We start from the raw sequence: 15,592 nt of genomic DNA, 5'->3' as shown, positions 1-15,592 counted from the left end.
TTTGTTTGGCCTTTTCCAGTGGCGTCCAACACACCAAAAGAAAGTGCTTTAATCAAGAATGAGCAGTTTTTATTCCAAAAGTAGGAAATAAAACGCTTCACCGCACTGGCAACAGATGAGACGCGGCGGAGTTGGACAGTGGGCTGCAGAGGAAGAGAAAATATTGAATTATGTCCCAGATAGATCGCTAACTCACAAGATAAATCTTCACCTCTGCCAACTCCAGTCTGTGTCACCTTGCCAGTATTAAAGTTTGGAATTCAGCTACTTAAAAGGTAAAACCAAGGAGGGGAATCCAATGTGTGCGTGAAACGATCATCACCATCTTCAGTCTTTAAGATGCAGTTTAGAGTCTTTCCTTTTTAAATACTTCAGATCTGAGCATTTGACAAAGCAGCGAGGCAGAAAATGTTGCAAGTCTCCCTGATTATCTGGATTGGAAGAGAGGCACAGAAAAGGCGGCCAATCAAGAGCAAAAATGTGTTTCTCACTTTGATGTTTGTCCATCGCTGCAGAACAAGGTAATCTGAAACATACCTGTACACCAAACCAACCACACACCTGACAGCTTTCATTACCGACAGTAATGTAGAGGTATTATTCTCACCTTATTGAAATATGTGAATTCTAATCCCATTTATCCCTGATCTGAAAAGGAGCTGAGCCCACACTGAGCTGCACTCAGATGACCTGGATTTCCACCAACTGTAGCCTCGGGCTCAGACTCTCACTGCCTGAACCTTCACGGACATTTCAGGGTAATTTTCTGGCAACATGAGCACAATTTCTAGAGAATGGCATGTAGCGTTACTTGTGATCATTGTCGGTAGAGCTGTAGAGATTCTTGATCTGACTCAGTTCATGTTCATATACAGAAATAGACAAATGTTTAAAAGTAGGCCATCTCTAACTGATGACTAATTACTGTTCAGCCATTAATCATGCACTGTAATCAGCTAATGATGCAGACAGACCAGACAAAGATCAGGCAGACAAGTGTTGAGGCAGTTCGACAGGCAGACGGTCACAAGGGCCAGACAGAAATGCGATCTCTTTGTTTTCCATCTGAGTCAATATTGTTTATTGTGGTAGGGAGGGAGAGACTGCTGAAGAGGAGGGAGAAGAAGAAACGGGAGACCACAGGAAGAGTCAAGTTCCCACCCACAGGTCTGTCTGTGCGTGCGGAGGGGTGGAGGTACTTTTCACTGGAGTGTCATTTGAAACACGAGCAACGTAACGTGCATTTCTCATCCTCCGGTTGCCAGAGAGTTAACATGCAATTGTGTTGGGTTTTTTTTTGCTTTTTCTTTTCTTAAAGGAGCAGTGACAAAATTTCAAACCCATTTCAATGTATTATCATTATTACGTGTTTTTATCTTTCTGGAAATTTGGGGGATAATAAAGACATGCAGTTACATTCCACAATAACACACATATTACATGTAATGTTTTCTTATAGCTGTATTGTCCATCAATATGTAGATACCTGCCACCAGACCTGGGTGATGAAATATACAGAAGATATAAATGAACAGTTGAATCAATTATTTAAAAATACCCCCAATGCTCAGTTCAATACATTCAGGGCTGTTGCTGCTACAGCCTTAGCACCTGGTGGCTAAACATTGTTGTATAATGGATGTTATTGAGTCTCCTACGCTCGTGCTACTCTTACAATGATATACAGCAGTTCTCTAAACAGTAGTTTAGCATTTAACATAGCCACATAGTGTACCTTTAAATGACAGAACAATATGTTAAACGTAGTTATTTTTGAAATACTGGGACATTTTCACATAGTTTGGTTAGTGGATTGTCTAAAAATTCCTTTCAGGGGTTGAGTTCTGCTGGGGGAAATTGAATTCATGTCCTCAGTGTTTTATTTTAACACGATAAAATGATTAAAAGAGTGTTATGTGACCAATATTTTGACTATAACATACAGAAGAAGATAGTTTTTCCTCACCGATTGCTCTCAATATACCCTCAAAACATAATATTCAGCATTAACAAAACATATCTGACAAGACTTTTAATCAATACTTCAACACTACTTTAAATATTTAATAGTGGCATGACAAACGAATCAGTTTCTCTCTACAATCCATAAAGCACAAACACTGCAATCATTTCGACCCTGCAATAAATCTTCATCCAAACATTTTGTGTATTTTTGAGCCATAAAATCATTATTTTATCTGTGTCTAAATGAGCTGTTGATGATTCTTGATGATTCTTTTGCAATGCAAAAAATGTACAATTAAAAACAAATTCATAATAATTAAAACTGCTTGAGCACAAAGACATGTAAATAATTTCATTCCAAATAATATTTAGTTATGATTGTGACTTAAATACAGTATTTTACAACACGAGTCCATCTTCAAAATACCAGTTTTAAATATGAAAAAAGATTTAAATATTTACAAATAATATTACTTAAGAGTGTGTGAAGTTAAATTACTAGAAGATCTAGACCTGTACCCAAGTGTTGGACCGTCGGCTGTGATCGGATTCAGCCACGTATGAGTGAAATCTTCAAAGAGCAGCACTGCAGTAGAGGCAAGTAGGAACGGGAGAATATAATAGCTGTTTGGGAGTGTTTAATTGAACGGGGTCTGGCATTTGACTTCAGGAGCCGCACCAGCTATGAGCTTAGCATAGACGCAATCTGTTAATTAAACTCTGTGGACCACCAATAAACACCATCACCATTTCCAGCTCCACTAAAAGAGGGTGTGCGAGGGCCCCGGCAACATCACATGACATGATTTATATGGAATAAATCCTCTCGCCCTCAAACATCTCATGACTCAAGTTGCCTACAGCTTATTTAATCTTTTAATAAAAAAGGCATGGAGTCTGGTCTGTTATTATTCATTCCACTTTCCATTTCACACAGTCACGAGCCGTGTCTCTGCAGGTCGTGCTTAAACACGTTGCAGCAGGAATGAGTCTCATTGGTCCATCCCGCCCCCTTTGCTGTCAAGCTTTCCGGCGCCCTCCAGGTGCGATTGGTCGCTCCCAGTCAGGATCACGTTATTAGGCCAACACATGGACACTCTCAGAGAGTCAAATATCTCTCCTCACTTGGTCCCTTTGGCTGGGATGACTCCACTTTTGCTCGTTTCGCTGCATACGGGTGGCTGATTTGGCCCTTTGTGTTTCACTGGGAAGCACTCCCATCCTCCTTTGTGGTCAGAGCACAGACAGCATTAATAAAACTCCTCAAGTGCTGCATGTACTCTGTTGTAATCCAGTACATGTAAATGTGCAGTTCTGCCTTCCTGCCCTCCTGGCAAGAGGCACTTCCTCCCTCTTGCTCCCACCTTTGTTTTCAGGCCAAAAGATTTCTGGCCTTGTGTTGAAGGGCGATAAATGGCGGCATCCGCAGTCTCCTCGCTCTGTGCCTGTGATTGGTTAATTCCACTTAGGCCTCATGAAGTTGGGGATACACTGGCAGACCTGGTGGCTGTAGTAAAAACCAGTCTGGCACACTGGTCTGGGCTTTCTGCAAGGCAACCTGTAACAGCTGGACCGGGGAGGACGAAGGAGGAGGAAGATGGGAGAGAGATGGAAAGAGGAAGAGGGAGTAGAAAGAAGACAAAGGGTGGAGGGAAAGAAAAGGGTGAGGTTGAGAGGAACCGAAAAAAATAAAAAGAAGACACAGGAGATTATATATTAATCTTGGCATGAGTACTATTGATTATTCTGATCTTCACATCCCTTTTGGATAAACCCCGATCCAAGTTTTGTTTGTGGGTGCATCAAACGGTTCTGTGTGTGAGAAAAAGAGGGAGTATTTCTCCAGAGAGGGGGGGAGGGAGGGAATAAGGCCAAATTCTGGGAACTATCCTCTTCAAAATCACAGTAGGTGTATGGTCTTCTGTTGTACCACCTCCTGTGACCAGATGTTGAATCAAACGTAAAAAAATAGACAAAATGATGGAAAAAGGACAAGTAAAAGAGTTGTGCATGCTTGAATAATAACGTCCCACACTGCTTTATCTGTATTGAAGAACATTGCACTAGCTAAAATCCACACTTCACTTTCTAGATACATAATTAGTCACTTCTATTCATCAGTGTGCACCATTAAAACGTACATTAGTCACTGTAGCATTACAAGCTGTAGCGTAGCTTTCGGGGGGCAAATGAACTGCTAATCCTTTTATAAATGTAGGTATTACTTTGTTTTGCTTTAAAAGTGCATACCTTTTAATATGTCTCTTTTTAGAGTTAGTAATATAGTTTCAAATGAGCGGGAAATGTCTGTCTAATTAATTAGCTAGGTCAATTAGCAGTTAGTTTGGTGTTAACTAGTTTGTGTGGTGGAGCCTGTTTTTGATATATAAATCTACATAGTGTACTTACATTATAACTAATAAGTTTAAAGAGCACAGAAGCTGTAAAATATTCTAATTTTACGTCGTTTTTCTTGGTAAAAAACTCAATTACATAGACAGACAATGAAGTCTTCTTTATTTCAGCCCTGTTAAGCTGAGAAAGTTAAGATACTCTGCCATCAAAGGTCACTTGTGTGTGTGTGTCTGAACTTTCCCACATATGTAAGCCACGATTAGAAATCACTCATATCAAAGCTCATGTCTGCTTATGTTTTTCCTCGTGCCTGTCACTCCATCTGTCTCCGAGCCTGTCCGCCTGCCCCCCGATGGCTGCTCTGCTCACTGTCATCAAGTTCAACCCCTCGTCTCTCCCCTGTCTGTCTCTCTGCAGGCCTCTTTGGGTCAGAGGAAGGTTGATCTCTTGCGTGCTGGCTGTGGGAACCGCGACACGCATGCAAAACACACACACGCAGCTGAGACCCCGGATGAATGTTTAGGACGCCGTGTGTCCATAAAAGGTCATATGAAAACATGTGAGCGCACAAAAAATGCTGAGTTTTTCTCTTTTTTTTCGAGTTTGGAATGTATGACATGTCCATCGAGAGTTTGCGTGCTTTCTCCCTCTTTAACTGCCTTTCTCACTCTTTTTCCTCACCCCTTCCTGTCTCACAGAGGTCCCAGGGTGAGGAGCTGTGATGGCACCCCGAGGGCCAACCAGGCCACTCTGCACCAGTTCTCCCGCTACTGGTTCAGATAACTGGTGACTAACTGGCGTGCAGAAATGGTGCAGTTGGTAGAGAATTTAAAGGTGCATTAAAATCAGTCTTTAAACACTTAAGTGGAGATTTGGTGGTACTGATACTACACAACCTGACTTATGTCTTTTAATAACACATACAAGTCATTAAGTTCATGTAACGCAGGAACTGTCTTGTAGCAACAGCTCCAAAACACTAAGTTGGAGCTTTAAAGAGTGAATCAGTTCATCAGCACTAATATGAGGAACAGCAAGAGTGACACACTAACCACAGACTTTGGTTTGCCACGTAATAAACAGTAATTATCAAAGCACATAAATATGCAAATTATCATTGTAAAAACCAGTAAAAACTTGCTCTGAATTTTGTCTTTTTTTGCCCAGACACTGATTATCAGTGTCCAAGAGATCAGGCCCTCTTTTGGCCCTAGACCCCCATGTTACATCACCTATTGCTGCTTAAAAATGTTAATGCTTCTATAAAAGGAGTTTGAGTGTGTCTAGACCACATATGGTAGTCACTGTCTTTGTGCAGCGCAGTACGGCTGTAAAACGTCTGGAAATTTACTTTAGGTGATTTTTATTTTACGCAACTGTGGAAGTCAGAAAAGAGGATCTTATAAATTCAAATGAATTGTTATGACTCAACCTGGAAACCAGAGATTCATTCATAAACACCATTTTCCGCCTTTCAGATGCTGACAGAGGGGAAATATAGTCTTTGACATCATTAAGATTGGTTACAAGAAATTCCTGCTGCCACAAATGTAAAAATGTATTAGTAAAGGCTATACAGCGTTAATGTTGTTGCCTACACAGAAGCGAGATTGGCTCAGTGCACAGGGGGTTCTACGAGTTAAGAGTCTAGTTGGCCCGAGACTGAGAGTGTGGATACTTGGGATAATTTAATCTCCCAAAGGAGACATTCTCTCTCTGCGGGCTCCTTTCCACAAGGAGCTTAGAGTGCTGAGCTGAGAGAGTTTTGGCAGGATCCTGGGGGCCTTCTGGTATGCCTACCTGCAGGTGTTGGGGTTGAACCTCTTGCCCTGCCGCAGACACGACTGCGCACTCTCTCTGCACTGACACAGGCAGGTGTCTGGGTTGAGGGGCTGGTTCCCGGGACACTCTGCAGCACACACGCAGCCGCACAGCTCCTCGTCCCAGCGCTGGCCAGTGGGACACAGCTTCCCCTCGCCTTGGCCTTCACACTGGCATTCACCTGAGAGAGGAGAGAGTAAATCAGATATTGCATTCTGTACTTTCTGTCGGTGCTAAGTATTTGGTGGTCGGGTTCTGACTTGTTGTTCAAAACTTCCCCTATCTGTGTTTATCCTTACTGGCTCGATCTTGCCTGGTTGTTCCCAGAGTGACAGCCCTTTCCTCAGCAGTTTGGTGTATGTACAGTAAATGTGAAACTAAGGCCAAAGGAAGCTAATGAGAAATTGTTCTTTTACCACTTCTGGCGTCCCTGTTCAGGCTGTGGTCTAGACTCTGGCGTTTTAAACTCTGTGTCGTGTGAACTATTTCCAATAATTGAAACCGTCCTCACAGTTTTTGTGGTCCAGTTTCCAGCCTGGATCGCAGCTGTCCTCGGTTAGTCCATTTCGACAGACGCAGTCGCAGGTGGAGTCATCCAGAACCCTGTTGGGCCCACAGAGAGCCAGCAGACCTGAGTCCAGCGCCTCTGGATTCACATGGAAAAGAAGTTAAAATGGTATTTAGTTGTTTTTCCAGCTTTGTTTTATCTTTCTGTTGATGTTAATACTGGTGTATCTCAGAAACTACTGAATACATCAAGGTTGTACAAATGTTCTCCAGAGGATAAAAATAACTGTAGGGATCCCCTGACTTTCAATCTAGCACCACCAACAGATCAAATACCTACATAACTAACAACATCAGCCTCAGTTGCACTTTGTTTTTAGTGCTAATTAGGAAAGTTTAACATGCTTACAGGCTAAACTAAGATGGGGAACCTGGTAAACTTTACGCCTGCTAGACATCAATGTCTTAGCATTTAGCTCAAAGCAAAGTACGAGTTTGTAGAGCCGTGATAGCTGTTGACTCTTTTAGCCTGGTTTCAAGAATACCGAAGGGCAAGTTGCAACAGTACTTGGTGATTAAAGTTGTAGAGAATCCAGCATTTTCTTTTTTATGTTCTCTTTGTGTAAAAGAAAATACATTTTCTATTTACATTCATCAGAAAGGTTTTAAGCACGATTCCCAGGAAAGGTCAATTTGAAACGTTTGCCCTACTATGTCCAAAATGTTCATATATATAATTTGTATTCGTAATCATTCAGACTCTTTCCCAGTGATATCTATTTTCAGTCTGTGATGAGTAAGGTTTCCCAGTTCATTATTAAAAAAGAAAAAGTAGCTGTACACACTGTAGTTTGCTGCATGATTGTACAAGTAAAATGCCACAAAGACACTTTCACTTCTCACATTACTCTTGAATAAACATTCCCTCTGGGAGAAGATGTTTCAGATCATCGTCAGATATCATCATCATCATCATCATCATCACGAGTTTTTGAAAAAAGAAAACGAACTGAAATCTGGCTCACATCCTGAAACATGCTCAATTAAGGTGTTGCCACATTTGTTCATGACTGTGCACTTTGGTGTTTTCAGTGCAGCTAGTTCACAAGGCAACAGCAGGACAATATCCACTTTTTAAAAACACACTTTTATAAATAAAAGCATCATTTTATTATTATTATTTTGTGCACTCCACACTGCAACAGGGGGTTTACGCTGTGTAGGGACGAGATTGTGCAGGTTTTCACTCCAACCAGCTGTGCAGCAGGTGGTTTCCACTTCCATCAGTGAAATCACCTGGTGTTGTGTTTGTTTGAAGGTTAAAGTCTCTGCTGTCTGATCCTGAACCTGCTGCTGTATCATCACACCATCCAACCGCTGGTCTGACGGCAGTATTGTACCAATGAGGTAAATCCTGTCAAACTGTTGTATTTACGTTGTGCATGTTTCTCTTTTGACATCCTGATCTCAACCCTTTACTGAGGTTAAATTTGCTTTAAATACTTAAAGTTATAACAGTAAGTTTCATTTTCCATTCTATTTCTTTTCGTATCCATATCTTTATTGATTTTGAAAATGATACATCATGGATCGTCTTTTATTCCAAGTAAAGTCCCTGAATGCTTTCTTAATGCTGGAGAAAAAGGCTGGAGGACGTGTAAGAGGAATTGACTGAAATAAATATAAAAATTTAAGGGAGAATATTCAATTAAATAATAATCTGCCAATTAATATGAGTTTTTTTAATTTATTTATTGAAGTATTGGATCAGGACCCCCAAATGTTCTGGTTCACAACCTTCTCAGTCCCCTGTGATTCATTTGACTGATTTCAGAGGCCAGAAGAGCTGAAAGTATCCACTATTTCACAGGAAAACCAGCACAAATTAGAGAAAGGTCAGGAAGAAAACTGGGTATAATAGAAAAGTCTCATCTTAAAACCCTCTTCAGGGTGCACACTTACGAGTGTCAGAGTAGTTTATGGTGTCTGTGGAGACGCACACACAGTTCACTGGATCCCATAATGACCCAGAGGCACAGGGAACTTCGGGTGGAGAGCACCTACACACACACACACACACACACATAAATATATTACCAATGCATAGATACAGGAAACGTGACTCAGAAATGTTTTGTAAACACTCTCACTCACAGGTGATCTGTTGTGGCTCGTCTTATGATGGAGTGGAGCTTGCGGACGCACTCACACGAAGTGTGGTTGACGAAGGTTAACGTGAAGTAGGGACTATCCATCCTGGGCGGGGACAGTTTCATCAGCTGCAAGAACAAAGAAGAGAAAGGTGTGACTGTAGATTAAGTAAGAAAACAGTTCATCTTTTTCTTTCTCCTTGTTATTCTGCTGCTCTGCTCTCGCTGAAATATTGCTGCTGATGTGTTGAAGTTGATGTAATTGTTGTGCAACTGTGTGCGTGGCTGTGTTGTGTTGACTCGATGTCCAGTTGCAGCCAAAGGGCGTCCACTGCAGTTAGGGCGGGTTGTGATACAGTTGTTACATAACTGGGCAGATTGGTTTCTGTCCTCTTTTCTGGAGCAGTTTGAGGTGTAAGGACATAATCGTGTAACGTGAGCAAGTGTTGAATAATTCAAGAGCTAAAAAAAGTGTCTTGAGAATCCAGCTGCACCGCTTACCGTCTTGTCGACAAGTGTGTGACTTGTATTCGTGCAGTAGTAGGCCTCGTTGTTGCAGCATCCGCCACACCGATGCAGCGCCACGCAGTGAGGGCGGTAGTATTGACTGTTGGATTCTGGGTATTCTTTGGCGACCTCAACACACACCTCTCTGGGCTGGCATTTGGTTCGCTGGAACTCCTCCAGGATGACTGAAAACATATGTGACTGAGTGGGTTTTGCTTGTTGATACAGAGAGCTTGACTTTATCTGTTATTAGTGGTTTTTGGGTGATGGCAGGAAGTCACCAACCTCTCTAATCACGTATCTAGTCCTCATTTTCCAGTCTTTGTTTCCAGCTAGGCTTCTTTTCTCCATTTTCTGCATTTACCACCTACTTTTATCTGTCTCCAGTGCAATAAAATCTGTCTGGCAGTCCATTTTAGAGTTTTACCATAATGTAGACTGGCCTGCTATCATTACAAATTTAGATTTTTTTCATATTTACGTGAGATCTTAGACACCAATGCTCCAAATATTGTAGGTATGACACATGTTGGAAGTGATCTGGCTCTGTATAGACTTTCACAAATGTAGCAGTTGATCTACTTTTTAGGAAATATTTCAATCTTTACCTGCAAAATTCCCGTCAGCTTTGTAAAGAGCCTCCTCCCTCGGATGACCCCACAGATCCTCACTGTTAGAGTGGACTAAAGGGCTTCCTGAGGAGGTGGGAAAAGAGGGGGAAGAGGAGGAAGAGGAGACGTGCCACGATTTCTTCCTCAGGCACTGCTGGAGCAAGCTGTACTCGGGGTACAGGAGCTGTAATAGCTGATCCATACTTGTCACTGTCTCCAAACTGGGCTGGTCATCTGACAACGTTGGATTCTGAAAGACGGGAATCATATAGATAAATGTGACTCCAAACGTTTCCACATCACAAAGAGGGGAACGAATAGGAGATACAAAGATACAAAGAGACTGGAAACTTGCATTTGGATCACAAGTGACCACTTTTTAGACCCGATATCCTTTGTAGTTATCAAATACGACAGAAATGCTTACAAAAGCTTCTCTTGTTATATTTTGAAATGTTAGAATTGAAGGCGGTTGTGTTTTTTGGAAGAAAACTATTACATACTGTAGAATTTACTGTGTAAGCTTCGCTGGTTTGAGCTGGATAAACAGTGAATACCTCAGCAACCAATGTGTTGTAACATGTTGCTGTTGGCTACTGTTAGTTATTATGGGTACGCGCGTCCTCTCCTCACCTACACACACACACACATTGTTGCATTTAAGTACACAAGGAAGCTGTAAAGTCTGCATTTTCTTTACACTTTTCCGTCTTTTTGTGTGGTTCCCTTTTATTGAAGTTCGACCCTCCCTGCTCTGCTGCTGCAGTGCCGTTGAGTGAATCTGACTCTTTCATCTGTATTTTCTGTATTTTTCTGTCCTTTTGGATGTTGTATCAATCAGTTTTTTGGACAGCCTTTCATGGTACACTCCCATAATGTGCTGTGCATGACCAACCTCAAGTCTCCTACGTAAGAGCTTCTAAAGAGTCCTTAAATGCGGCATTAACCCTACTTAAATCACCCAAACAGAAAGCCACATTATTATTATTATTATTGTTGCACAATGTGGGCTTTATGTGGTGCACCAGGTCCATGCAGGAAATCTCAGTTGACAGTAGATATCGCTCTATAAACCATTCCTGCTGTGAGTCATCCCCATAATGATTTTTCTGCCGTCATTGATAGATGACTCTATTCTACTCTGTGGAAATACAGTAGATGAAAGATAAAATGTTAATTGTGTAACAGGCTGGCTGACGGAGGACTTGGTATCATCTGGAGGGACTGAATGTCAGCTGGGACATGTGAGTGTCACAGATTAATTCCTCCAGGGAGCGAGGGTGGTTGTTTAGTTTCCCAGGCTGAGAAGGAGCAGACTGGTACAGCTGGCATTACCTAAACAGAAACCAGATCTCTGCCGCTATCAGTCTTTCCATTTATCTCTTTCTCACTCTCTTTCTCTCCCCCTCCCTTTCTGTTTCTTTCAATCCATCTCATCTGTCTCAGCATATTTCTGTAATTTTTGACAGAAAAATAAGTTCTGTTAGTGTCTCACAGATGTTTTTATTGTGCTTTATTCCTCTTATGCTCTCCTGTTCTTTATTCTCTGTAACTTCTACAATCCCTCCAAAACAAAAATTGTATTTAAGCAAGATCTAATTAGAAGTAAAGTAATAAGTGATGCTGGATGTGAATGCCTGTCATTGCTTTTCAGGTATGGTTGGTCTAAAACAATGTATTAGTGATAGTAAAACTATCAGCGAATCACCAATAGTAATAACAGTCTTCCTGAGGGACATTCAATTCAATTCGTTCAATTAAATTTTATTTGTATAGCGCCAAATTCAATAATGAAATCAGACAAAAAGGTCGTCATAACAGAAGTTATCTCAGGACACTTTTCAAATAGAGCAGGTCCAGACCGAACTCCCCATAACATTTACAGAGAACCACAGTACCACCATGAGCAAGCACTTGGCGACGGGTCTCTAGCAAATTTAATGTCAATCCATCTAATGGTATTCGAAGCATTTTCACTCAAAACCTAGAGGAAAAGTCAGGAAATTCATCCTCTGGGAATGAATTTATGATGATGATATTTCAGTCTGGACCAACTAACCTGAAGCTAATAGCGAAGGCAGTGACTTGTGGTTGTGTGAGTAAAAGAACCAATGTAATGACTTGGAGTAGAAGCTATAAAGTTGCCAGCTGTATTTGAGCCACGTTACCACTGAAGCCTCCATAACTCTGTGAAACATGACTTTTAGTAGTAGTTAGTTTCAATAAGTGGAAAACAATAACCAACTTTAAGGGTCAAGGGTTTTTCTCTCTCATTAAAGTACCTTAAAATGAATTGCTCAAGCGGATAATAACCAATAGTACACTGCTATATTGGAGAATCTCTACGGAGTATTGTTGTAATTATACACACTGAACATGGATTCCTCTCTCTTCCTTTCAACATCTTCCCAGAGTTCCTCTTTTTCTTTTGGTCTCTCTCTCTCTCTTTCTCTCTCTCCCTCTCTCCTTTTGTGTTGTAAAATGATCACGTGACATGAGGTCATCGCTGTGGGAGTATGAGGTCATGATGGACGAATGACCATCATCAGATACTTCTGGCAGACATACACACGCACAGGCACACACCCATGTATTTGTCACTTACTCTGTCTTCCTTGATTAACTTCTTATGTATGAAGCTATTGTTGTGTACAAACACACTTTAATTGTCCTGTTTAACAGTCGATATTCCACTTTGCCACTTGTGGATGCAGCTATAACATCAATAAATGAGTGAGTAGCATGAAACACTGCTATTAAAGAGATTTTTGACAAGGAAGCTTATTGTGTAACCACAGAGAAACTTCCACAGAAGAACTCATCTGCCAGGATTCAGCAGAGCTTGAAACTGAAAACCAGATAGTTTCCTGGCTGGCTCATAAACAGCATTTACAGTAAAGTAGAAAGTGAATGACTTTTACACTGAACTGTGCTCATAGTATTATTTGAAATGAGGTCAAACAGGAAACATGTTTGGCACTGCTTTTATAACCTGGGGCTGAAAAGAGACCTCCTTTGATTGTTTCAATGGTCAACCATTAAAAAGTTTTTGGATAAGAACAACTACTGTATTGGGTTTTTGCCAGTTAATATAGTTGTTAATATACATTATTTAAATGTATATTTAAAGAAAAACCAACATAAAGCGCCTTAGAGATGATGGGAGGAACACATTACATAAATGTGGTTATACATGTGACCTTAACAATTATCGGCCTATATCTAAGCCTTCTAATACCTGTCTGTCTGAACTCCTAGGATCACTGGCCAACTCAGGCAAATAATATCTTCTCGCCACAGCAGCTTTAAAACCTGCTCATAATACAATAACTGCTGCAACTTGTGGACGACAAGGTTAACTCGCTTGATAAAAAGCAGCATTGTGCAGCGCTCTCTGTGGATGTGTCAAAGGCTTTTGATTGATTATGACAGAATCATGATGAGTGTGAGGCTCCTCAATTTAACCTCCACACCATAAATAATCGTTTTTTTGTGTTTTTGTGCAGCAGACAGGGAGCTTAACTTTGTTGTAGAATAATAAATAAATGAAGCCTGAAATGTTGCTAATTAGGTTGCTTTAGATTGGTTTTGATTATTCTGCTTAAATCTGGTTCAAATCATATGTGTCTGGTTTGGGCTGCTGTTGGTGTTCCACATGGATCAATTTCAGGTCCCCTGCTTTTTATTCTGCACATATACTGAATCTATATTCCTTTTCAATGTAACATTGCAATGTATGTGTTTATGCTGACAATACTATCTTGTGTGCCGTCAGCTCTACAGCAAAACAGGTCTTTTTATGAATTTAAAGCTTGTTCAAAGCTCTAAAAAGACAAAACGTTTGTATTTCACAAAGAGCACAGAGCTTTGATATTCCTTCTCTGATCTGTAATCCTCATTTTAATCTCAGACACATTACAGCATTATAAATGCTTTTTTTGTTAGACAGAAGATCGCCCTATAAAACCCTGAAAAGATTCGATTCTTAGACCAGAACAATGCTTGTGTCTCCTTACAAAATGGAAAAAAACTATCATCCAATCCATTATCCTCTACACTGGATTATAGAGATATCCTGTTGCCCATGCAGCTGCCACTACTCTCAAACCATTGGATGGATCATTGTATGACTGAATTGTCTCGTTAAGATGTTGTGTACACAGACTTTGTTTGTCAGGTCTCTCTTGTAAAGCGATATTGATCTCAATGAGACTTCCTGAATAAACAGTTTTTTTTTAGCTTATCTAACAGAGTTTCTTCTGAAAAGATTCAGTGTTTTTATAATGGGTGAGAGTGCAGCTCCAAAATCTCCCTTAGATGTTGTATTAATTGTGATCAGTAGTAGACACACATTTAAAAGCTGCAGAAGTTAGTGAAACTCCTCAGTGGTTTGGTCTAAAGCCAATGAGAAACAGTACAGGAATGTTTAAGTTCAAATGTGTTTTTACGGATGATGGAGAAATAAAATGTCTCACCTTGGTGCCCATTTCTCCAGTTTGGTAATAGTCCATATAGTCTTGTCCTGAGCACAAATTGCCGATATTAAGAATCCATAGGAGCAAAGCTGGTATCCACATAGTGAGGAGATAGAGAGGAGAGGAGAGGAGATGTCCGGACAGAGGAGGAGAAGGAAGTTGGTGAATTTAAAGCTGGATGTAAAGTGAAAGAGAGGAAGGAGGAGAAGAAGGTGGAGGAGTCTGAGGTGAAGGGGAGGAAAAGGAGGAGCAGGAGGGTATCACAGACTCGGCAGGTATCTCTTTGCTCCTCTCTTCATTTTATCCTGGGACGAAGTTGCTCTTCCGGCGCAGGTTGTTTGAATTTGGGAAACCAGTTGAATAAAACATGATGAGGAAATCAGTCTCCTCTTCTTTATGTCAAACACAGCTCCCTTTTTTTCTTTTGACTTCAGAGGAAGTCTTTCCTCTGGTCTCGCTGCGTGTCCATTCTCCCTGTTGATGTCAGGTGTCTGCTCGCTTCTTGAAGTAACTATTAGTCTCCGTTTGCCTTTTATCTCTTCAGCTTTTCTTCTCTCTGTGTTTTGTGACCTTCAACTTGAATTATTCCTCAACCTCGTGTCTTTTATTTGCTCACTCTCCCATGCGTTCCCTTTTTCTTTCTCTCTTGCCTTGGTTGTCCTCGTAAGTCTCTTCTCCTCGCCCTTCACACTTGTGCACCTCCCCGCTTTCTTTATCTATATTTTCTTTTCACACAACAGCTGTGCTCTTCCCTCCCTCTGTCTGTCTGTCTCTCTCTCTCTCTCAGTTTATTGTTGCCTCTTTATGTCTCCTGTTTTCTCCTCAGAAACCTCCAGGGCAAAGCTCCGTCTGTCTCTCTCTGGACTTTCTCTGCTTTTTAACCGCTTTTTTAAATCTGTCACAACTTTTTCTGACAGGCTGTCTGATCCTTTAGAAAAGCATCAAAGAGGGTGAGAGAGGAAAAAAAGACGAAGAGCTTATTCCAAATCCCAGAAAAGTGTCCAGCTTTTGGTATTAAGTTCTTGTCCTAACGGAGTGGATGTGCATCCTGCTCATCCTGGTGGAGTGAATGAGAAACAATGCAAGAATGGAAGGATTGTATCTTGTGGGCGGAGTAAAGTTTTGAAAGAGATGATTCGTGCCTTATAGCTTATTATACTGGTGCACACTCTTTTTTCCCTCAGAAATTGCAGGCTATGCA

At 41.0% G+C, this 15,592-nt stretch overlaps 1 protein-coding gene across 1 annotated transcript; it reads right to left on the bottom strand.

The window, feature by feature from the left end:
* Nucleotides 1-6: 6 nt before the first annotated feature.
* Nucleotides 7-15,446, bottom strand: LOC118339766 (vascular endothelial growth factor C-like). The gene is made up of 8 exons (XM_035677484.1): nucleotides 14,392-15,446; nucleotides 9,914-10,166; nucleotides 9,300-9,490; nucleotides 8,803-8,927; nucleotides 8,611-8,708; nucleotides 6,653-6,787; nucleotides 6,121-6,322; nucleotides 7-3,532 (listed from the first exon to the last, which is right to left on the bottom strand). Exons 1-8 carry the CDS (start codon nucleotides 14,491-14,493, stop codon nucleotides 3,421-3,423), a joined length of 1,218 nt encoding a protein of 405 aa, XP_035533377.1. The 5' UTR covers nucleotides 14,494-15,446; the 3' UTR covers nucleotides 7-3,420.
* Between the last annotated feature and the right edge of the window lie 146 nt (nucleotides 15,447-15,592).

The sequence above is a fragment of the Morone saxatilis genome, unplaced genomic scaffold (assembly GCF_004916995.1).
Source record: "Morone saxatilis isolate NCDOM2014 unplaced genomic scaffold, NCSU_SB_2.0 Contig6, whole genome shotgun sequence".
In the NCBI taxonomy this organism is placed as follows: Eukaryota; Metazoa; Chordata; class Actinopteri; family Moronidae; genus Morone; species Morone saxatilis.
The sequence above is the reverse complement of the archived record's forward strand: the minus strand, read 5'-3'. Positions and strand labels throughout refer to the sequence as shown.